This window comes from Trachypithecus francoisi, unplaced genomic scaffold (assembly GCF_009764315.1).
Source record: "Trachypithecus francoisi isolate TF-2019V2 unplaced genomic scaffold, Tfra_2.0 Lachesis_group12, whole genome shotgun sequence".
Classification (NCBI taxonomy): Eukaryota; Metazoa; Chordata; class Mammalia; order Primates; family Cercopithecidae; genus Trachypithecus; species Trachypithecus francoisi.
Window position 1 is genome coordinate 23,488,046 of NW_022681457.1, and position 25,214 is coordinate 23,513,259.

Sequence of the window (25,214 nt, forward strand, 5' to 3'; positions counted from 1 at the left end):
ACCTGGTAACCACCATTACAGTTTCTGTTTCTATGAATTTGACTACTTTAGATACTTTGTGTAAGTGGAATCATACTGCATTGTGAGTTTTTGTGACTGCCTTCATTCACATAGCATAATTTCCTCCAAGGTCATTCATGCTGTAGTATGTGACAGGGTTTTCTTCCTTTTGAAGGCTGCATAGTATTCTGTTGTCTGTGTAGACCACTTTGTGTTCTCCATTCATCCACGGGTGCACCTTTGAGTTGCTTCCACCTCTTGACTATTGTGACTAGTGCCGCCATGAACATGAGTGTGCAAATATTTCTTCAAGACTTTGCTTGCAATTATTTTAGAGATATACCCAGAAGTAGAATTGCTGGGTCATATGATATTTCTAATTTTTTGAAGTGTGTCCATAGTCTTCCATAGGGGTTATACCGTTTTACAATCCTAACAACCACGCACAAGCATTCCAGTTTTTTCAAATCCTTGTCTACACTTGTGATTTGCTGGTTTTTTGGTAGTAGCTACACTAGGGGGAGTGAGGTGATAGCTCATTGTGATTTTGATTTGCATTTCTGTACTTGATGATGTGTTGAGCATCTTTTCACATGCTTATTGGCCATGTTTGGAGAAATGTCTGTTTATGTCCTTTGCCCATGTTTAAATCAGATTATTTGATTTATATTTTGTTGTTTTAGGAGTTCTTGATATATTCTAGATATGATATACCCTTCTCAGATAAATAATTTGCAAATATATTCTCCCATTATGTGGATTGCCATTTCACTGTTTTGATTGTGTACTTTGTTTTGTTTGTTTGAGACACAGCCTCGCTCTGTCGCCCAGGCTGGAGTGCAGTGGCATGATCTCGGCTCATTGCAACCTCCACCTCCCGGGTTCATGCGATTCTCATGCCTCAGCCTCTTGAGTAGCTGGGACTAGCGGCGCATGCCACCACACCTGGCTAATTTTGGTATTTTTAGTAGAGACGGGGTTTCACCATGTTGGCCAGACTGGTCTCGAACTCCTGACCTCAAGTGATCCACCCGCCTCGGCCTCCCAAAATGCTGGGATTATAGGCGTGAGCCACCGTGCCTGGCCCTTGATTGTGTACTTTGAACAAGTGTTTTAAATTTTGATATGTACCATTTGTCTACTTTTTTTTTTTTTGTAATCTGTGGTCTTGGTGTCATATCCAAAAAACCATTGCCAAATCCAAAGTTATGAAGCTTGTCATCTATTTTTTCTTCTACAGATTTTATAGTTTGGAATAGTAGACTTACTTTATCTCTCTTTATTTGACTTTAATTTTTAGAGCAGTATTAGCTTCAATGCAAAAATGAGCAGAAAGTAGAGTTCCCAATACCCCCTCCCCGACACACGGGCAGCCTCTCCCACTATCAGTATCCTGCACCTGAGTACATTTGTCATAATCGACAAACCTACGTTGACACATCATCATCACCCGGAGTCCGTAATTTACATTAGAATTCACTCTTGGCATACATTCTATACCTTTTGACAAATTATAATGGCATGTATCTTACCGCATAGTATTATACAGAATCGTTTTACTGCCATGAAAATCCTCTGTGCTCTTTTATTATTCCCAGGATAGAGTGCGGTGGTGCGATCACAGCTCACTGCAGCCTCAAATACCTGGGTTCAAGTGATCCTCCCACCTGTGCCTCCCAAGTGGCTAGGATTACAGGCATGTGCCACAAGCCTGGCTAATTTTTAAAATTTTTTTGTAAAGATGACCTCTTCATCTATTGCCCAGGCTGGTTTCAAACTCCTAACCTCACACTAACGCCTGCTTTGGCCTCCAAAAGCTCTGGGATTATAGGTGTGAGCCACCACACCTGGCCACTCAAGAGGTTAACTTTTAATCCAGAAATTTTGAACTATTCAGAAGATACTATCATCAAAGTATTCAGTGTCCAAGTTGCAGAACTATCAGATACTTCTGAGAGTTTGTCATCTGGTCTAATACTCATTGAAGTAGAAATTTAATCAGAGTTATATTTTCTTTCTCACAAGCAATCTTAATTAATGAAAGCTTCAAAACCACAAAACATTATTTAAGAAAATTGCCAACTCTTTTGCATGCTTTTAGAGCATGACAGTTTTTAAAGTTTTTTTCCACAGGTATTCTTTATTGTGATCATCTTACACATTCTGTGAGATGGTTAAGGCAGGCAAGATAATTTACATTTAACTCATTGACCAGTCTGAGGCTGGACTAAGTTAAGTGAACTGCCCAGGATTTCATGGCTAGAAAGTAGAGTCCAGGTTCTTCACCCCAAGTCATTTTCTCTCTCCACTCTACCTCCTTGCCTCTTCTTTTGGCCATGAAAATATGACTATGCTGTTAGCCTCTTGCAGAAGTAAATAAGATTTTGTTGGTGTCTGGTTTATTTCCCCAACTGTTTAAAACAGCGTAAGGCCAGGTTTGGTGGCTCACATCTGTAGTCCTAGCACTTTGGGAGGCCAAGGCAGAAGGATCACTTAAACCCAGGGTCTCTACAAAAACTTTAAAAATTAGCCAGGTATGGTGGTGCATGCCCATAGTCCCAGCTACTCAGGAGGCTGAGGTAAGAAGAGCACTTGAGCCTGTGAGGTCAAGGCTGCAGTGAGCCATGATCACACTACTGCACTCTAGCCTTAGTGACAGAGTGAGATCCTGTCTCAAAAAATAAAATAAAGAAGAAAAAACCGCATAGACTGTGACATATTGTGGGGTGAAGTTGTTAAATAGAAATATTTGTTATTGTTTAGAATTATTTGGGTGGCCAGGCATGGTGACTCACTCCTGTAATCCCAACACTTTGGGAGGCCATGGCAGAAGGACTGCTTGATCCCAAGAGTCTGAGACCATCCTGGACAACATAGCGAGACCCTATCGCTTTAAAAAAAAAAAAAAATTATCGCAGGCTGGGCTTGGTGGCTCACACCTGTAATCCCAGCACTTTGGGAGGCTGAGGTGGGCAGATCATGAGGTCAGGAGATCGAGACCATCCTGGCTAACACGGTGAAACCCCGTCTCTACTAAAAAAATACAAAAAATTAGCCGAGCGTGGTGGCGGGAGCCTGTAGTCCCAGCTACTCAGAAGGCTGAGGCAGGAGAATGGCGTGAACCTGGGAGGCGGAGCTTGCAGTGAGCCAAGATTACACCACTGCACTCCAGCCTGGGCAATAGAGCGAGACTGTCTCAAAAAAAAAAAAAAAAAAAAAAAAATTATCCAGGTACAGGTAGTGGGTACCTGTAGTCCCAGCTACTTGGGAGGCTGAAGCAGAAGGATCACTTGAGCCCAAGCGATTGAGGCTGCAGTGAGCTACCACTGCACTCCAACACGAGTGACAGAGTGAGACCTTATCTCTAAATAAATAAATAAATGAATGTGGACAAAAATAATTATGTTTAGATTGAGTCTCTCTTATCTGAAATGCTTAGGAGCAGAAGTGTTTCAAATTTTGGATTTTTTCAGATTTGGGATGATTTACGTATACCTAATAAGCTATATGTGGGACCCAAGCCTACACATAAAATTCTTTTATATATATATATATATATATGTATATATATAATATGTATATATATGTGTATGTATATATATAATATGTATATATGTGTGTGTATATATATATGCCTTGTACATATAGCCTGAATGTAATTTTTACAGTATTTTAAATAAATTTGTGCATGAAATAAAGTTTTTACTGTGACCTGTCGTGAGGACAGGTGTGGAATTTTCCACCTGTGGCTTCATGTTGGTGTACAAAAAGTTGCAGATTTTTGAGCATTTCTAATTTTGGTTTTTCAGATTAGGAATGCCCAACCTGTATTAAACAAATTGTAGTATTTCTGATGTTCTTTCTCATAAAACTATTTTTAAGGAGTGTCATGGGATTTTCTGTTACCATTTAAAAGTTAAATGTTAAAGCAATACTATGTACTGTGTCGTTTTGTGCCTGTTTCTTAAACTCTCATAGCCTGTTTCCTCATTTGTAAGAGTAATGACAACAATAATTGTAAAAAGCAAGGGTATGTAATTAAAATTGGTTTGCATGGTACTTTAAGACACTCTCTATAAGAAATAAGGAAGGGAAGTTTGGCTGTGAGGGAACAAACTTCTGGTACATTGTAACTACTAGGTGTGAGGCATTAAGTTAACTACTTTACATTCTTTAATTCTATGTTCTGCCATTCCTAGGGCAAGAAAAGTGATTAAAGAAGCAGACACACAGTTAAGTAATTTTCAGGAGGTCAACAGGTACAGTGTGGCTTCAGGGGAATTTGCAAAATAGATCTTTTTGACTTCACTATGTACCTTTTAGTGAAGCTCTTTCTGACTCTAAAGCTTGTATACTTTTTTTGTGATAGACTGTGGTTCAAAATACCCCAAATACAGTGTTTTTAATAATGACGAAACATTTGGATCACCCGAAAAAGATATTCTTTGTTTTTGTTTTGTTTTGTTTTGTTTTTGAGATGGAGTCTCGCTCTGTCACCCAGGCTGGAGTTCAGTGGCGCCATCTAGGCTCACTGCAAGCTCTGCCTCCCGGGTTCACACCATTCTCCTGCCTTAGCCTCCCGAGTAGCTGGGACTACAGGCGCTCACCACCACGCCCGGCTGATTTTTTTGTATTGTATTATTAGTAGAGGTGGAGTTTCACCTTGTTAGCCAGGTTGTTCTTGATCTCCTGACCTCATGATCAGCCCACCTCATCCTCCCAAAGTGCTAGGATTACAGGCGTGAGTCACCGCAGCTGGCCCCAAAAATAATATTCTATCAGCTTAATCTTGGAATCTTTTCTTAAAATTTAATTCCTAGGGAAAGTAAAAGTGTATTAATTAGAAATTTTTATTAATAAATAGCCTGTTTCTTGACCAATTCAGAAGACGACAGATTTGTAGGCTCGTGTTTCTGTAATGTATTGATATATTATGCTGTACCTACTCTGGGCCAGAAACTCTGCCTACACGAGACAGAATTAGTTTCTTCTCTCATTGAGCTGACAAGAGAGTGAGGCTACAAGCAATAAATGACTAAAGATGACACAACAAAATACCGCCAAATCTTGGCTGGAACTCTGCTTCCTCCCTGAAGCTTATTCTGATGGTTGTTGGAAATAATACGTATGTACAGGGCTCTGGGCACACAGCCTGATGGTTTCCTAAGCAGGTGTGCAGAGAGAAGCTCCACGCTATCAGTCACTAAAGGAACCAGGTCAGTTTGAGAAATAACATGTTTTAATCCTTTTTCTACATTCTACTGCAGTTTCCTTTGATTACTGAAAACTACCATTATTTTTCCTTCTCGGAAATATGATTAAATATTAAGATTGTCAGTGCCACTGCTGATGACCACGATCTGATGCGGTGTGGAGCTCTCATTGAGCATTACTGCATGACTGTGGGGTGACCAGGAAGCAAACTCAGCCCAACCCTAGCACATTTCTACTACACTGTAACCACAGTGAGCTTGCAGCTCACCACTTTCATAGTGATTAAAGAACCACGTTCTGTTTTCTCCTGGTAATTAAAATATACAACAAATGATTGTAGAGAGTGTTTCTAAAATTACATTTGGCTTTTCTCAGTGCTGTTTTCAAAATTAAAACATGTTTACTATTTTCTCTTAAGACTGAGTTAAAAATCTGAGGTAATTATCAGACCTTTTTTTAATGAATCTCATATTCAGGCATTTCTAAGGGTTATAAAGGCATTTTGAGCTAGAATAGGGACTTTTCTTAGTGTTCTTAATGTGCGTAAGAATTTCATAAAGATCTTTTTTTTTTTTTCTTTTTTAAATGGTGATTCCTTGGCCCCATCCCCAGAGATTTCGATTTCGCAGATATGACACGGAGCCCAGACACCAGCACTTCGTACAGGACTTGTTTTGGTGATCCCAGGACCACACTGGGACATGCTGGTTTAGGCACAGTGGCACACTTCTGTAGAAAGGCTTCAAAGGACATGTCGAGCAAAACTGATATTGTGAGCCTGATACTTTGAGCTTGGGCACATATGTGACCACCATTTAGGGTGGATAAACTTCCTTGTACTAAACTAATTTCATTTTATGTTTTAAGCCTAAAGGTGGTCAGTGAACTTGAACTTTGTCATTGTAGATTGATCATTTGCCAACTAGGTCTTCTCTATTAGATAATTGCCTGAGAGATACTCCCATCTCTCGCTCTCTCTCTCTTTCTTTTTTTTTTTTTTGAGACAGAGTTTTGCTCTTGTTGCCCAGGCTAGAGTACAATGGCACAATCACGGCTCACTGCAACCTCCACCTCCCAGGTTCAAGCGATCCTCCTGACTCAGCCTCCGAGCAGTGAGCCGAGATCATGCCACTGCACTCCAGCCAGGATGACAGAACGAGACTCCATCTCAAAAAACAAACAAACACACTTTCTGCTCCAAAAGCAAAGTGATACCCTCAAGGCAGGAAGCCTGTGCTTCTTTCCCTAAGCTAGCTTTGGAATAAAAAGTCACTTTCTTTATACTAAAAAATAATAATTTAAAAATAACTCATTCTCTATCTCCTAGAAAAATGGGGGTACTCAGTTACAAAACTGGCTTAATTCATGAGGAGTTCTGAATGATATTCTTTGTTTTGCCATTCACTTGTGATTAATCTCTATGATCTGTAGTGTTCTTGATTGTGAAGGTTCTGGACTGGTTTCTTGCTGTCTCCAAACTAAGTGTGATTTCATTGTTATTTTGTATTTATTTGAGACAGAGTCTCACTCTGTTGCCCAGGCTGGAGTGCAGTGGCATGATCTTGGCTTACTGTGACCTTGACCTCTTGGGTTCAGGCGATCCTCCCACCTCAGCCTCCTGAGTAGCTGGGACTATAGGCATGAGCCACCACACCTGGCTAATGTTCTTTTAATTTTTTGTGAAGATGGGGGTCTCACTGTGTTTCCCAGCTGGTCTCGAACTCCTGGGCTCAAGCATTCTTCCTGCCTCAGCCTTCCAAAGTGCTGGAATTGCAGGCATGAACCATCATGCCCAGACCCAAATTAAGTGTAATTCTTAAGAGTTTAGGTACTGATTGCTGAAGTTGAATCCTTCTTTGTCTCCTGTTATGTGACGGAAAGATCTCAATCATATTTGGAACTTTTTATGCTTTTGATAGTACCTAATTTAATCTTTACTCCTTTTGTTTTCACCCTTATATCCCTAGCAAATAGCATAGTGTCTAGCCCAGAGCCAGTATTCAGATTTTTTTTTTTTAATAAATAAGTGGAGTAAAGTCAGCTATTCCTTTTTTCTCCAACTCTTTGAGTTCTTTTTAATCTCTTCCAGTTGATGCCCTTAATCCAGTGTACATCCATTCCTATAATTGTTGGGTACATAGTAATAGCCTCCTAAATGGTCAGCTTTCCTATTCTTGCCCTCTCAGCCCTCCTTCCCACTGTTAAGTGGTAATTCATCTTTAAACACTGTTCACAGCATTTCAGCATCTCTGCCTGGTCCAGATGTTTGGAACCTCTGTCCACTTGGTCCTAGCAGCAGTTTCAGGCTTATCATCTCCTTCATTCCTGAGCTCCAAGCGACATTCAGCTGCAGCTGTCTGTGGATACCATAAACCAGCCCAAAGTGAATTCTCACCTGCTTGTGTTTCACTCCATGCCTCTAAGGATCAGATAACAGCTTCCTTGTTAGCCTTCAGCTTCCTTTACTTTGGACTTCCAAACAGTTCAAAAGCCTGTTGGCTTTCAAATTATTTTCTACTACCACATGCTAATTTTGCCTCTAATTTTTTTCTCCACCAGTCTACTTTTATAATCATGCTTGGTCTTCCTGTCTCTTTCTCCCCTTTTCAAGTCATCCTGTGTGTGCTGTGGCCACGCTTCCTAAGGCTCAGCTCTGGGGACTGCCTACATGTGTTCCATGTCTCGCCTTAAATTGTCAATTCCAAAAGGGCTGAGGAAGGTTTTAGGCTTTCCTACTGCTACTCTAGCAGATGTGACATAACGTGCCGCTTTATTTTCCTTGTGTTGATGGGTAAACACACAGGATTTGAAGTGAGACATACCCATACCTGAAACCCAAATCTTACCAATTACTTACTTCGAGTTTAGGCAAGTTCCATAACCTCCACTGGCCTCAGCTTCATTATCTGTAAGATGGGATGGTTATACTTATAGCATCATTATGAGGATGTTTTTTCTTTTTTTTCTTTTTTTTCTTTTTTTTTTTTTTTTTTGAGATGGAGTCTTGCTCTTGTCGCCCAGGCTAGAGTGCAATGGCACAATCTTGGCTCGCTGCAACCTCTGCCTCTTGGGTTTAAGTGATTCTCCTGCCTCAGCCTTCCAAGTAGTTGGGATTACAGGTACCCACCATCATGCCCGGCTAATTTTTGTATTTTTAGTAGAGATGGGGTTTCTCCATCTTGGCCAGGCTTGTCTTGAGCTTCTGACCTCAGGTGATCCGCCCGCCTCAGCCTCCCAAAGTACTGGGATTACAGGCGTGCACCACTGCGCCCAGGCTTGTTTTGTTTTTCAGTTGTGAAAAATTTCAAACATTTACCAACATAAAGAGAATAGTCAGCAAATTCTCCCAGATTCAATAATTACCAAGATTTTACTATACTCATTTCACCTATTCCTTATATTTTATTTTTCTTTACTGAAATATTTTCAAATTATCCCCAGACATTATGTCATTTTATTCACACACATTCATCTCTTAATCATATAACTACAATACCATTAATTTTCTTAACATCATAATTTTTTGTTTTTTCTAATATATAATCGTAATTAAATTTATTGTCTCAAAAGTTTAAAAGGTTAATTTATCTTTCCCAGTGCAAGAAAAAGGAAATAATGGTAGAATTTTAAAAAGAAGATTAAAAAGGTTATTTGATAGGTTGTTCAGAGCAATAATATTCCAATTTAGGTGTTTTATAGAGGCGTCCTAGAGTCCCCCCAGGGATGGGGGTTGAGGGGAGGCTCCATTTAAGACTTTTTCTCGCAGATTCAACCAGAACACTGATTACAGGTGTGAACCACCGTGCTGGCTGGCATTACAGTAGTTTATGTCTCTTTTTTAAAAATAAATTTATTAGCTAGGTGCTATAGTGAACACGTGTAGTCCCATGGCTATGCAGGAGGCTGAGGCAGGAGGATCTCTGAGGCCAGGAGTTTGAGGCTGTGGTACACTATGATGCAGCCTCTGTGAACAGCCCTGTACTCTAGCCTGGGCAACATAGTAAAACTCAAAAAAAAAAAACTTAAAAAAAAATTTTAAATAAAAATAAGTTAATTGAAATACAAACAGAAAACTGTACTGTAGTTTGCTGAATTTTCACAAAGAGTATATTCCCACGTACCACCATCCAGGTAATGAAATAAAATATTACTAATACCCAGAAGTCACTTTGTGCCTCCTCTGATTCACTATTTCTTCTCTCTTCTCTGAAAGTCATCATTTTTTTTATTTTTTCTATTTGTTTATTGTTGATGTTGTTTCTCTCTTACAGGAAGAGATTTTCTCTTTAGTTTGGACATTCCTTTTCATATGCTCTCTCCCTCCCTCCTTTTCTTCCTTCCTTCTTCCTTCCTTCCTTCCCTCCCTCCCTCCCTCCCTCCCTCCCTCCCTCCCTCCCTCCTTCCTTCCTTCCTTCCTTCCTTCCTTCCTTCCTTCCTTCCTTCCTTCCGTTCTGTTTTTCACTCTTGTTGCCCAGGCTGGAGTGCAGTGGCACAGTCTGGGCTCACTGCAACCTCCGTCTCACAGGTTCAAGCTATTCTTCTGCCTCAGCCTTCCAAGTAGCTGGGATTAAAGGCATGCACCACCACACACAGCTAATTTTGTATTTTTAGTAGATGTGGGATTTCTCTGTGTTGGTCAGGCTAGTCTCAAACTCCCAGCCTCAGGTGATCTGTCCGCCTCAGCCTCCCAAAGTGCTGGGATTATAGGCATGAGCCACTGCCCCCAGCCTGTGCTGTTTCTTCTGATAAGTTACAGTTTCTTTTATATATTTTTACTTCTCAAATCTGAAAGTATTAACTCAGAGAATTAGAAGTTGGTTAGTGCATGAGAAAAGTTAGATTGAGATGTTTATTTTACCTGATTTTTTTAAGTGGAATTGTTATATTTAATATATAGAAGAGTGTTTTAAAATGTTTTCTCTGTATTATATTATTCTTTGTTATTTGGAAACAGAATAGATGACTAAATGTTTCTGAAATTGTACTGAGTCATTATTCCAGTGTGTTGAACATTTGCTATTAAAATACTGGGCAGTGACTTGAATTAAGTTGCTTTCTTGGGAGAAAGGCTCTGTTACTTAGCAACACCTAATATCCTATGATGATACGAAAACACTCTGTGACAATAATGGAGAAATGTTCTTGGCTTTCTTGGACAAGAAAAAGGCATCGATGCTTTGATACAGAATTATGAGCAACTTGAGATTCCTTTCTTCAGATAACATTGTCCTGGGGCTAGAAAATCCATGTTTAAAATAAGCATGAGTGTTCAGCTGCATCAAGAGACTGTTCTCTCTCCAATTATTCTAGTCTGATGTTCATTCAGGGATACTTGAATAAAGCCTGGTGCCAAAAGAGGTAGTTTATTTATCTACTCATCTCTGACTTTTATTTAGAAATGGGAGGGCATCTAGGTTATTTGAAAAAGGAACTACAGCCACTTGACTAACACACTGCATAAGTGGAGGGGAAGAGAAATATCTTTCCATCTTAGGTTCATGGCTGAGATCTTTATAACAACAAAAGACAGATTAGGCCAGGCGCAGTGGCTCACACCTGTAATCCCAGCACTTTGGGAGGCCAAGGTGGGCAGATGACGAGGTCAGGAGATTGAGACCATCCTGACCAACATGGTGAAACCCTGTCTCTACTAAAAATTCAAAAATTAGCTGGATGTGGTGGCACGTACCTGTAATCCTAGCTACTCAGGAGGCTGAGGCAGGAGAGTGGCTTGAACTCGGGAGGTGGAGATTGCAGGGAGCCAAGATCACGCCACTGCACTCCAGCCTGGTGACAGAGGGAGACTCTGTCTCAAAAAAAAAAAAAAAGATATATTAACCAAAGAAAAGCATACACATTTATTCAATATGCACAGGAGCCTTCATAAGGAAATGAAGTCCCAAGGAAACAAACCTGTGTGGTGTTTATGCTAGGCTTAAACCAGAGAAGTAAATAGCCATGGAGAAGTAGGATTGAACAAAGGAGGCATGATCTAATGGCAATAAACCAGGAGGGAGGAACTTACTCAGATTCTTCTCTGTGTCCCTGTGTCTTCAGAGATAAGGATGCTCCCTTCCTCTGGGTGTAGGCAGGGCACCTCTGTAATGAAGGTCTTATCACCTACTTCAGGGGAAGATTAGAGAAATCCTTCTTAGGTTTTTTGACCTGCTTCATGGGAGAAGGGGTGGGAGAACTGAGAGTTACCCTCCCACTTCTGCTGTTTTCTCAAATGCCAAGATACTATATTGTGGGGTAGTGTGTACTGAATCCCATCAAAAGTCAGTGAAAACTGACACAGGCCTGTAGTCCTAGCTATTCAGGAGGCTGAGGCTGGAGGATTGGTTGAGCCTGGGAGGTTGGGGCTGCAGTGAGGCATGATTGTGCCACTGAACTCTAGCCTGGTCAACAGAATGAGACCCTGTCTCAAAAAGATAAAAAAGAAAAATAAATAAAATCAGCAAAAGTCTATATAATAATGGCTGTTGTTTTTACAAATATTTCCTAGAAATACCAGATGTGGTAAGATTCTAGAACATTTTAACACTTTTGATATTTTGTTGCCAAAAGGTAGTACTTATGTAATTTGTGTGTGTGTATGTGTGTGTGTGGTGTGCATTTTCATATAGTGAACAAAGTATGGGTTCTTTAGTTTTTTGGTTCTTAATTTTAAGAGAGAACTTCATTGACTTCAAGTAAAAGAATACTCTTTACTCCACCTCTTTAAAATAATGTATTTTCAATGAAATTGAAATGAGTAAATTTTAAGAAAACCATTCTGTATACATTTTCTTTCCACTTACCCTTTTCTCGCCCCATTGGTTGCTGTGGCAATGACTCCCAGCAGCCCTTAGAGCAAATGCCAGGCCATGCGGGGTTCCCGCAGTGAAGCCACATGTCTGATGCTGCACAACAGTTTGTGCTGACTCAGCCATGCACAGGAGGAGTGCTACTGGTTCTATCTTAAGTTTTGAATTAAAAACTAAACTGGCATCGCAGTCTTGATTTTTCAAAAATGAAAAACCAAGTCAGTTTCAAAAACCAAATCATTTTTCCTTCTCCCCTTGAAATTCTAGGTTCAGCTTTTGTTGTACTTACTAAAGAGAAGCAATTGTCACAGAGATTTACAGGAAACCCCAGAGATTTTGGATGGAGGGAGGCCGCCTAGGAGGCTGAGAGGAAGGGAAATCTATTACGCAGTCAAAATAAACCTCTTATTTAATCCTGAAGCCTGACTGTGGAGACAGAGATAGTGTCCATGTTAGATTAGTCTTACGACTGGCCTATGTAAAGGCTGCCTTAAATTTGGTCTCTGTGAACTTTTGTTGATTGTCATCATCAACATATTTTTCCTGGAAAGAAATGACTGCACTGCATGAGAGATTCATCTGTAGTTTACGAACCTAGTGGCCCATGAGAAGCACCTGAGCACCTCGTTACAAAGATTCCTAAACTTACCCTAGACAACCTGGCTCAGAATCTTAGCCTGTGGGACCCAGTCATGGTTCTGTTTTATAAGCGCCAAGGGTGATATTTTAGGTAGTATGGGGGAGAAAGTATTATTTTTTTCCTCACCCATCGCAAGGTTTGTGGCTGAGACCCTTATAACAAAAAAGCAGATTAACAAGAGAAAAGCATAACAAATTTGTTTATCCAAAATTTTATACAACACAGGAGCCTTCAGAAAGAAAGACCCAAAGACCCAGGGAAAACTGTGTTTTTATGGACAGTCCTGCAGAAGTATGACTGGAGGACAAAAGGGTATGATCTAGTCGGGGGGAACTCAGGAATGCCTGTTTGTTATGATTCTTTTTTTTTTTTTGAGACAGAGTCTCACTCTGTCACCCAGGTTGGAGTGCAGTGAGATAATCTCTGCTCAATGCAACCTCCGCCTCCCAGGTTCAAGCAATTCTCCTGCCTCAGCCTCTGGAGTAGCTGGGACTACAGGCATGTGCCACCACATCCAGCTAATTTTGTATTTCTAGTAGAGACAGGGTTTCACCTTGTTGGCCAGGCTGGTCTCAAAACTCCTCAGGTGATCCACCCGTCTTGGCCTCCTAAAGTGCTGGAGTATCAGGCGTGAGCCACAGCGCTCAGCCTTGTTGCAGTTCTTGTGCATCTGTGTGTGCTGTTCCCTTCCTCTGGGTGTAGGGCAGGACACCTGTCATATACACCTCTGCAGGGGGGAGAGGGAGGGAGGTCAGAGAGTGACCTTCCTAGGTTTTGTGGCCTGCTTCTGGGAAGCGGGGGCGGGGGCTTTCTAGTTTCTGTGGCCCACTTCAGGAGAGAGGGGGTAAGAGAAGGTCAGAACACATAATCCTGCTTCTGTGGTTTTCTCAGTTTCCTTCAGTGTAAAATACTCAGTCTGCTAAGGTGCTACATTTTAGGGTATTGTGTTCTGAATCCTGACAATAGCAATAAATCTAAGCCTGACCAATAATCTAAGGAGATAGGCCTGGGAACCATTGTTTCGGCTCTGAAGGGAACTTATTACCTCAAATGTCTACCAGTTGAAGAGATAGCTGTGATGGTGTGATGAACAGGTCACAGCACTTGGATTCAGCAGAACTGACCCTGACATGGGCCAAGTCACCTCCGTTCTCCGAGTATCAGTCAGTTCATCTGCAAATGGAGGCATTTATGAAAGTGTGGGGAGGAATCGATGACACAGTGAACTGTGGAATATTTCTTTCATACAACGAGGTATTAGGACCATGTGAGGATTCTGAAGATAGCTTCTTAAAACCGAGGGAGAAATTTGAAGTCGTTTTATCTTTCCTTTAAAATGATATTAGAGAATTTTATACATGATTTGTTAGAGAAAAAATTGAACTATATGCTAGGAGACTTTATAACACTTTTCATATTTTGTTGCCAAAAGCTAGTACTGACATAATTTATGTGTGTGTGGTGTGTATTTTTGTATGACAAAGTATGGGTTCTTTTTTTTTTCTGTTGCTTAATTTTAAGGGAGAACTAAATTGGCTTCAAGTATTAGGTTGGTGCAAAAGTCATCGTGGTTTTTTTCATTTACTGGCAAAAATCACAATTGCTTTTGTACGAACCTAATAAAAGAATACTCTTTACAAACCTCTTTAGTCTATAGTTTCTACCCATAAATTAGCTTCATAACCTTATATGAGATTTTCGTTTTTTGGTCTTATTTCTTTATCAAATGGAGTCTGAAAGTAAGGGTGGGTGACTGTGAGAGAAGGTCCATGATTTCTTAGTTCATTTTGCCTGAATTAAAAGTCTCTGATTTCATGATATGGTGAAAACATAGCAATTAATGTATCGGAAGGGCTGGACCTGTCATCTTTTAAACTCCGTCTAACTATGGGTCTAAATAAAAATTGTAGGATAACCCAAATTCTAAGGCCTGAAAATGTTAATAAAAATTCAACGGAAGTATATGTGTTACAGAGTATTTGGCACTTTTAGTCTCTTATTATTACGCTTTCTGTTTTATGAGGCACTGAAAAAAAAGGATTACCTATAAATCTTTTTGCTTGTCAAGTTTCTTCAGCTTGATAAAGTGGGTTTTAAAAGATAATGTGCACATAGTAATTTGTTTTTCTAGTAGTACTAACGGATTTTAATTTTGAATACAGCTCTAAAGAGGAAACTGTTTTACTTCTTTTAACTGAAGGGATAGTTGTCTTTGAGAAAAAAATTGTATCTGTCTAAAGCTTTTAGATTTCCAATCACTTTTATATAGCATTGTTTGGGACAGTGTCGGAACATTGTGTCCTAGCAATTGAATAGGATCTTCAAAATCACTCACTTCTGTTTTCAGTAGGTTTAGATGGACTGTCTAATATATGCCAGCCACTGTTGTGGGTACAGAAGACTGCAGAGAGTTGGGTGGACAAGGAGCTTATGGAGTTTATATTCTAGGGGAGGGAAGTCGAAGGAAATAAGGAATCTAAAAAGATACTTTTCAGCTAGGACCATGAAGACCGATGGGCAAAACTGGAGACAGGGTCTTACTTTGTCACCCAGGCTGGAGTGCGATGGTGTGATTATGGCTCAGTGCAGCCTCAACCTCCGGGGCTCACGCAGTCATCCCACCTCAGCCTCCCAAGTAGCTGGGACTATAGGTGTCCACCCTCATGCCTGGCTGATGTTTTAATTTTTTGTAGAGATGGAGTCTTGCTATATTTTCCAGGCTAGTCTTGAATTCCTGTCCTCAAGCAATCTTTCTTCCTTCCAAAATGCTGGGATTACTGTACCCAGCCCCAAAAAAATTATTAATAAAATTGTGTAACTATGAAGTATGCTCAATTCTTTTTTTTTTTTCTTTTTCTTTCTTTCTTTTTTTTAGGCAGTCTTGCTCTGTCACCCAGGCTGGAGTACAGTAGTATGATCTCGGCTTACTGCAACCTCCACCTCCTGGGTTCAGGTGATTCTCCTGCCTTAGCCTCCCGATTAGCTGGGATTACAGGTGTGTGTCACCGTGCCGGCTAATTTTTGTATTTTTTGTAGAGACAGGGTTTCACTATATTGGGCAGGCTGGTCTCAAAGCCCTGACCTTGCTAGTGATCTGCCTGCCTCAACCTCCCAAAGTGCTGGGATTACGGGCATGAGCCACCGCACTCAGCCTAAGTATACCCAGTTCTTTAATGTTTCAGGATTGGGATTTTTTTTGCTGAGTTTTATTCTGTTGAGCTTATTTCATTCTCCCACAAAACAGAAAACAATACAAAGAAATTAAGGAAAGCTGAATAACTCATCTGTTAGCATTTAGGCAAATAAAGTCAGAACAAGCTAGATGCAGGATTATTGGAAATGTCAACCAAAACGAGGCCTTGGCATGATACAGTAGAAAGTGTAGCTGACCAGTGGGTTGAGAATTGGCGAGAACATCTATGCTATTCAGTATAGTTTGCAGATATTAGTTGTTTTTCCTGATGATACACTAAAATAAGCAAGTAACTTCAGCTGCTGGTATTTTTCTCAATGTTCTTATCTCTCTGAATTATGACTAGTCATATGTGTGCTTGTCTCTGATTATAGATTTTCAGGTCCTTGAAAACAAATTCAGTATTGTATTCCCTTTGTATCACAAGCCTGGCCTGAATTTGGATTCAATTCATATTGGTTCATTGAATAAATAGGATTATAGTAGGGTCACAAAAAAGCATTGACTAGAAAAATATAGCTGCTGGTTTTGGCCAGGCATGGTGGCTCACACCTATAATCCCAGCACTTTGGGAGGCCGACGCAGGCAGATCACGAGGTCAAGAGATCAAGACCATCTTGGCCAACATGGTGAGACCCTGTCTCTACTAAAAATACAAAAATTAGCTGGGCGTGGTGGCGCATGCCTATAGTCCCAGCTACTGAGGAGGCTGAGGCAGGAGAATCGCTTGAACCCGGAAGGCAGAGGTTGCAGTGAACCAAGATCGCGCCACTGTACTCCAGCCTGGCAACAGAGCGAGACTCTGACTCAAAAAAAAAAAAAAAAAAAAAAAAAGAAGCTGCTGGTTTCAAAAGTCAGAATAGTGAATCTATAACTTAGTCCCTCAGTGGGATGTTGATAAGGGAACCAATTTTTTTAGGGTCTTTTAAGCCACTTATGGGGTTCTTTTTTAAATTGTGGTAAAATATACATAACAAAGTTTACTATTTTACCATCTTTAAGTGTATTGTTCAGTGTTAAATACATTTACATTGTGCAACCATCCATCTCCAGAACTATTTTATTTTCTCAAACAGAAACTACAGAAAGGGTTTTGATTCTACACTTTACTAGCACACAATTGTAAAGCTGTTTCAGTGGCCTGCATATCACGGGACCAACAGTTGATCCAGTGGTGGCATTTCTCTGCACCTGCACATGTTCCAGCGTCTTCTTGACTCAAAGAAGAGACTCCGTGGAGAACAATGTTAGTCTCTTCCTCTAATGGTTCCCACCAGAGGGCTGTATGGCTTTTTTTCATGCCATCATGGGTGAAACTGCTTTCTTTCTTAAGTCTCCATTTTTCTTAAAACAAACAAAAAGTTAAATAGAAAAGAGCAGCTTTGTCACCAACTTAAGACTACATGTAAACCTCAACATAACTATATCATGGAAACAAAAATCATGTGGTTTTGTTTCCCCTAACATTATTTGGACTCGTATCTCCCAGGCATTTTTAGGAAACATCCACTTTTAGGGTAACAATCCCATTTTACATAAGAAATCTGGGTTCATAGAGGCTTAGTAATTTGTCCAAGGAATCAGAGATGTTAAGTGCCTTAGCTTGTGTTTGAACTTAATTGTGACCCTAACCCTTACTTACCCTTTCTATTCTGCCACAAGAATGTGTGATGCTTCAGCCTCCCGAAGTGCTGGGATCACAGGCATGAACCACCATGCCCAGCCTCATTTCAGTGTCTTTAATAGCTACTAGTTCATCACAGTTTTACATTTATTCTTGCACTAAATATTGTGTTTTAATTTTTTTGAGAAATGTATCTACATCATATAGATTTAAGAATGTACCAACTTATAGTTTGTATTGATGTACTGTCCATAATTTTATTTAAAAAACCTGTCTGCAGTTATTTTTCTCTTTTAGTTCTGTAATTTTTTAAAATTTATTTTTAGAGATGGGGGTCTCACTCTGTAGCCCAGGTTACAGTGCAGTAGTACAATCATGGCTCACTGTAGCCTTGAACTCCTGGACTTAATGATCCTCCCGCCTCAACCTCCGGAGTAGCCAAAATTATAAGTGCGTACCGCTATGCCAGGCTAACTTTTCAAACTTTTTGTACAGACAGGGTCCCGCTATGTTGCCCAGGCTTGTCTCAAACTCCTGGGCTGAAGCAGTCCTCCCAAAATGCTGGGATTACAAGCATGAGTCACTGTATCCAGCTTTGTAATTTATTTTTATCATCTATTTTTTTCTGGTTAAGTTTTTAAAGAGCCTATCTTATTAATGTTTTCCAAGAAGTAGGTTTTAATTTCATTGAACTTCAGAATGTATTTTTATTTTGGTTTGTTGGTGACAGTTCTATATTCATTCATTAGCAGACGCCCTTATCTTTGCTATTTTCTGTCTTCTTATTTCTTTGCATTTGCTATGTAGCTATTTTTCCAATTTCTTGGTTATAATGCTTTTTTTTTTTTTTAACTTTTCTTGTTTTCTGGTAAATTCTTCAAAATTATAAATTGCCTTCTAAATTCTTCTTTAGCTGTGTCTCCGAGTTTGACATCTAGAATTATAATTTTTATTCAATTGTGAATACTGTATTTCTTAATTTTCTGTTTAAAATCTTGAGTTTTTTACTAATATTATTTCTAAACACCTGAGGTTTTTAAAGTTATCTTTTTATTGTTAATTTATAATTTTTTTGTTTTATTGCGTTATATTTCAAGAACACAGCCTGTGTAATACTGAGTCTTTGAGAGCTATTGAAGTTTCTTTTATGGCTCAATATGCAGTCTGTTTCTGTACTTGGTCTGTGTGTGATTTGCAAAAAATGTGCATTTTGTGTCTGTCAGTTGTAGAGTTCTCTTATATCTACTATTTTGAGTATTGTCTTGTTAAAGTTATCAACATCTTTTTTTTATTACTTTCTGAGAAAGGTGTGTTAAAATTGGTGTTTCGTGTTGTTTTCTTAGCTGTGATATCATTTCTTAACTGTCTTACCATATAAGTCCAATAAACAAAGCAGATGAGGGCATAAGTGCTCTGGTTGAATCTGGAGAAAAGTTCTTAAACGGAGCCTCCTCTCAGCCCCGCCATCCTGGGGGACTCTATGGCACCTCTGCAGAATGCGTAAAATGGAATATTATTGCTGTAAACAGCCTGTCAACTAACCTTTCAGTCTTATTTCTGATCACCCACCCACTAGTCCAAAGAATTTCCAGTTTGCAGCCAACAGCTACCTATGTTCTCCTCCCTATCCCAGCTGCCATTTTTTTCCTCTTGCCATTTCACCCACCAAGATTCTTCATCACATAATCAAATTGCGTACCTTACTCAAGACTCTGCTTAAATTTTCCTAATTCCAAAAAATGTTTTCTAGCCATATCCATTTTTGGAATTCTAAAGGCAATTACTGGGGCCAGGCATGGTGGCTCATGCCTGTAATCCCAGCACTGTAAGAGGCCAAGGCGGGCGGATCACCTAAAATCAGGAGTTTGAGACCAGCCTGGACCACATGGCAAAACCCTGTCTCTACTAAAAATAAAAAAATTAGCTGGGTGTGGTGGCGCATGCCTGTGAGCTCAGCAGCTCAGGAGGCTGAAGCACAAGAATCTGGGAGGTGGAGGTTGCCGTGACCCAAGATCGCACCACTGCACTCCAGCCTGGGTGACAGAGCGAGACTTCATCTCAAAAAATAAAATAAAATAAAAGCAATTATTGGTGGCACAATTAATTTAGTATTTATTCACTGATCTAATTAATAAGTTAGTATTTATTCAGTGACCAGCAGTCGTAATGGTTGGGAATTTAAAAAATAATTGCAGTCATTGAATATTTGTTGTGTTAACTTTATTTCTCCTATTATGCTGTGTGATCATCTTTACTGTAATGCATGTCTTACTCGTCTCTATTCATTCAAGAACCCACACAGCATCTTGTTCTTGGTTGCCGACCAGCAAAAATGCCTTGTATTTATTCATTTCAGTGTAAATATGACTTAACTCTTTTCCTGTATAGTTAACAGTTTTGCAGTCTTGCAAGTCCTTCATTTTACTGTATTTTGCTAAATGTGTTCATTTATTAGTAACAAGCTTTGTTCAGTGAGAGTTCTTGAAGATTCTCTTCAAAATTCTTGTAAAGCAGATTTATTTTCATTCTAAAATAAGCCCCCTTATGCCTTATTCTTTTATTATAAATTTATGCATAAAGTCATTTTTATGAGTTTAAATTTACTCACTTATAAAGCAGTGTTTGTTAAGTCTGGTAAAGCGATGGAGTGACTGGGCTGTCTTCTTCCCCACTCTACCTTAAGACAAATGATGTGACTTGAGCTTTTAATTTGCAAGGTTCCCTCCTAAGGACAGCAAATGTAATATAAGTGAAGCATTAGAATGAGCATTTAGAGTTCTGAGAGTGTCACAATCTACTAATTTGTTGTTTAAAAGCTGATGAGATGATTGCTTCCAGCCATGGTAGTAGACATGTAGCTTTTGAGTGTGGTGGCACACCTGGCCTGATCTTGTGCTGTGTGGGGCACAGGACATGCTTAAGGCAGTGCTATCCTCACACTGATTTGTCAGTGTGGTTTTGCTGCACAGAACCAACACAAGTGAGACATAGCCAGCCATCTCCTAAAACAGATCCTTTTGACCCTAACATAGAGGTAGCAAAGTGAGACAGAAGATGGAATAAGAGAAGTATAGAACACCTATAAACTATGAGCCACTAAGCCCTTTAACATGTATGTTGTTTAATTTTCTCAACATCCATGAAATGGATAGTAACAATTTATAGATGAAGAAGTGGAACCTCATAGAGATGGATAAAACAATGTATTCATTGTTAGATATTGACTAAGTGGTAGATTTGTGGAATGAATTCAAATATGACAACTAAACCAACACCCTTAATTTCTCGTACTTTTGCTCCCATAACCCAGTGTTATTTGGTACCCTTCATATTAATATATATTAATGTAATTATTTAGAATTAATTGTTGATTTTCTTTCCTACTGGACCATAAGTCCTAAAAGGAGAAACCATGATTGTTTTGTTCGGCGTTATATCTCTAAGACCAAACACTTTGCTTGCCTTAAATCTGGTGCTCAGTTAATATTTTTGTTTCCCTTTTTAGTGCGGGTGGGTTGGGGCAGATAGGAAAGGGACCATGGTTTCTGCCACTTTGTGTTGATTGACTTGGGTAAGAAAAGAGTCCACAGAAAGTCTAGGCCAGTATGAACCTGAACAATCAGAAGGTCTTATGGGTGAGTTAAACTTCTTAGGAGGAAATAAAATAATTTTTAACTATAACCTACATCTAAGGCCATGCATGGCCTTAAGTACCTTCATTCTCAAAAATAAACTATTATAGAGGTTGGCACAGTGCCACATACTAGTAGTTCCAGCTACTTGGGAGGCTGAGGCAGAAGTTGGAGGCTGCAGTGTGCTATAGTCACGCCTGTGAACAGCCACTGCAGCACTCCAGTCTGGGCAATATAGCAAGACTCTGTCTCTTCAAAAACAAAAAAGGTACCGTGGTTGAGAAATCACAGTAAGGATGGGGAAATGCTGACACCTCAATAATACAGATCAAGCTACTCTATTTAATGTTTTAAAAATTCTTTTAATAGAAAAAATCAGACAAAGATATGCAGATCTGCCTGGAGAACTGCACATTATTGAACTTGAAAAAGATAAGAATGGACTTGGACTCAGCCTTGCTGGTAATAAAGACCGATCACGCATGAGCATATTTGTGGTGGGAATTAACCCGGAAGGACCTGCTGCCACAGATGGACGAATGCGTATTGGAGATGAACTCTTAGAGGTGAGAAGCATATGTTTTTAACTTATCTTTTGGTGAAGTGGATGGGTGCAGTGGATGTTCTATAGGAAAATGAGGTGAAAGGAAAGAATGATGTCAAATTATATTTCCTTCAACTACTTAAAATCATTTTTCAAAGCAAGAACAGAAATGTTGCTTGCAAATGTTATTTGCTGCTTACGTAAAAACTAATCTCACAGAATATTTTAGAAGTTCTTCAGTAAAATATCATCAAAACATATTAAAACCTTTGTTTTTAATATCAATTTTTAAATATTCAAAATTAATTTGTTTGTATATTAACCTAATTTTGGTAGTATTTATCAAAATTCTCTTTGGGTTTTGAATTAATCATATGTGTAACTGTTATTGTTCTTCAGGTTTTGGGGGCGGGGAAGTGGGGAAGATGTTACAGCCAACAAGAGCCTGTGAACTTCTCAAAAATACTAGTTAATGTCTGTGAAGTTCAGGCTATGGGTTACATAGGTTCTTTCTTTAGGAATAGAATAGACAAAAGAGAAGCTAAGAAGATGACTGATCCTCTTTAAATTACTCTAGATAATTTCATTAATAATCTGAAAAGGTTATTATTCTTCTACACTTAAATTCAAGGTATCTGTTCTGAGCTTATCTTAGTTTGATACTCATTTGGTTGTTCATTCACTCATTCTTTCAGCTAACACTTTTGAGTGTCTATTAGGACCAGAAACAGAAAAAGAGATGAAGACATCCAGTTCCTTCATTAGTATAGCTCACAGTCTAGAAGAAGAAAACAGACGTGAAAAGATATTTGTATTACAAAATGAGAAATGCAATAATGATGATATGATGATGATGATGATGATCATGACGACAATAACTGCTAAAATATACCTGGTACCAAACACAACAACCTCTTTTACTGGTGAGATCACAAAGTAAATGATGGTGTTAGGATTCAATGGCAGGCAGTTTGACTTGTAGCTCTTTGTAAACCATTGTGCTTTAAGGCCTACTTGATAAAATGTTCCAACTTTAGGACATTTAGGCGAGCTAAATCACAGAGACACTGAGTGTTAGACTGCTTACTTGAAATGAAGGCTTACTGATTTTGCATTTTACGATTTCCTCCTCAGACTTGACTCAGAATAGAATTTACAGTCATCCATCATTTTACTTGCCTAATAATAACTACTGCCACAGCTGGCCAGGTGCAACAGGAAGACCATCACCATCAACTTTTTCTTCCAATCGCTGGTTGCTTCTTCCCACTTAAAACCTGTTTCTGCAAAGAAGTCACTTTCAGGAATTCTTTTCTTTTCTTTTCTTTTCTTTTCTTTTCTTTTCTTGTTCTTTTATGATATAGCATCTTGAATGGGACCCACATTGGGTCGTAACCCTGACTAGCATAATCATTACATAAATAAAGTCAAAGATGACCTTATGTAACTAATATTATTCATTACCTCAGTTTGTTTCCTTTGGCTTATGTTTAGAGACTTCCTCAGAGATGAGACAAAAGTGATGGCGGTAGTAAAAATGATGAAAGTTAGAGCCAATGTACTCAGTTATTACTAGCACTGTGCATATGCATTGTACATACTTGTATTCAGTATTCTTAAGAATGTTTTATGGTAACAACTATTATTATCTCCATTTTATGGATTAGAAACTGGGTAAATAACATAACTAATATTACAGAACTAAGTGACTAAGTGTGGTTAAGAACCCAGGCTTGCCAGACTCCAAGACCCATGCTATAGCCACTGAGGTATATTGTGCTCCCCATGGGACTTTTTTTTTTTTTTGAGACGGAGTTTCCTTCTTGTTGCCCAGGCTGGAGTGCAATGGCGCGATCTCAGTTCACCGCAACCTCCTCCTCCCAGGTTCAAGAGATTCTCCTGCCTCAGCCTCCCGAGTAGCCAGGATTACAGGCAAGCGCCACCATGCCCCACTAATTTTTATATTTTTAGTAGAGACGGGCTTTCTCCATGTTGGTCGGGCTGGTCTCGAACTCCCGACCTCAAGTGATCCACCCACCTCGGCTTCCCAAAGTGCTGGGATTACAGGCATGAGCCACCGGGCCTGATCCCCGTGGAACTTCTTTAACCAACCCAGTTTGTTTAGATTCAGGAGATTCCTGATTTTTTATGCTTTCGTCTTTAGGGAATCATGTATATTAAGTCACTCTGTTGTGTTATCCATATCTAGACAGAGATTTCCTGTCTTGCTTGGTATATGGAAACACTCCAAAGGCTATAATTTGGAATATGAGGATTCTTGTTCCATTCTTTGTACCTTATTAAGACTCAAGATGGAATGTCCTGTGGTATCCAGAACAACAGGAGCACGGGTATTTTATTTCTCTGTCTGACATTTTATTAGACACTGGTAACAAGCTGTGGCTGCAGAGTAATGAGAGTATTTTACAGGTCAAACACAAAATTCAGCACTATGTATGTGGCAGCAAGCACTGGACTCAGAAGACCTACCATAACTTGTCTCAATTCTTTTGATTATTGGTTATATTTCAGAAGTTGCTCAGTATAATGTATGTAGGAGGTAAAGAGTTTTCCTTGTCTTAGACAGCAGAACATCAGCTGACATCAAATGTGTGAAGATTGTCCCCCACATGCCAAGCAGTTCTCCAGCTGACAGCAATTGAGTATCCTATGATTCAATTCGGTTCTGACACTAGGTACCTGGAGAGAGCGTCAGTCCCACAGGTTAAGGGCTCAGTCCCGCAACACTGTCTCCCACCACTTTAGAGGCCATTCGCAATCCCAGGTTATGACCTGAACTTCTGACCAACCAGCTCTTAATTGGGAGTTTCCATGAACCCCTACTCAGGTTTGATTAATTTCCTAGGATGGCTCACAGAAGACAGGGAAACAATTTACTTATATTTAGCCATAAAGGAAGTTAGGAAGAGACAGGTGAACAACCAGATGAAGAGACAGATATACAGGTTGAGGTGTAAGTGAAGGGGAGGGCAGAGTTTCCATGCCCTGTCTGGGTATGCTACCCTCCAGACAGGTCCACATGTTCAGCAAGCCAAGAGCTATTCAAACCCCATAGTTCAGGAGTTTTTATTAAGGCTTCATCATGTAGGCATGAGCAATTATTACCTCATTCTCCCTGAGGGTCAGAACTGAACAATCCAAGCTTTTAGCCGTGGTTTGGTCCTTCTGGCAATCATCTCCCATTCAATAACCTATCAAGAGTTGCCTCATTAGAACAAAAGACACTCTTGTCGCCCAAGGAATTCCAAGGCATTAGGAGCTCTGTGTCAGGAACCCAGATCAGAGACCAAATATTGAAACAAAAAAAGATTTGAACTCCTGCTGGAATACAAAATCCTTGAGCATCTGCAAACTAAAAATTGACTTGAGGTTTTTTTTTCCTAGTCATTGGGAATGTAGAGCAGTGTGTCTTGCATGTCACCGGAAGAATAGATGTTTGTTTTGGTTTTGTTTTGAAAATGACTCTGAACATTTATTTCCATTGCAATTTCTGTGGCTGAGAAGACTTAAATTTTACAAGTATTATCCTTTTAAGATCAT

At 39.5% G+C, this 25,214-nt stretch overlaps 1 protein-coding gene across 5 annotated transcripts in view; it reads left to right on the forward strand.

Moving 5' to 3' along the window:
* PATJ (PATJ crumbs cell polarity complex component) overlaps positions 1-25,214 on the forward strand; it is a 434,245-nt gene that overhangs the window by 228,354 nt on the left and 180,677 nt on the right. For all 5 annotated transcript variants that reach the window (XM_033225088.1, XM_033225091.1, XM_033225090.1 and 2 more), the window contains exon 28: positions 21,479-21,675. In XM_033225088.1, the coding sequence (XP_033080979.1) occupies positions 21,479-21,675 (197 nt within the window). The remainder of the gene's footprint in view (positions 1-21,478; positions 21,676-25,214) is intronic.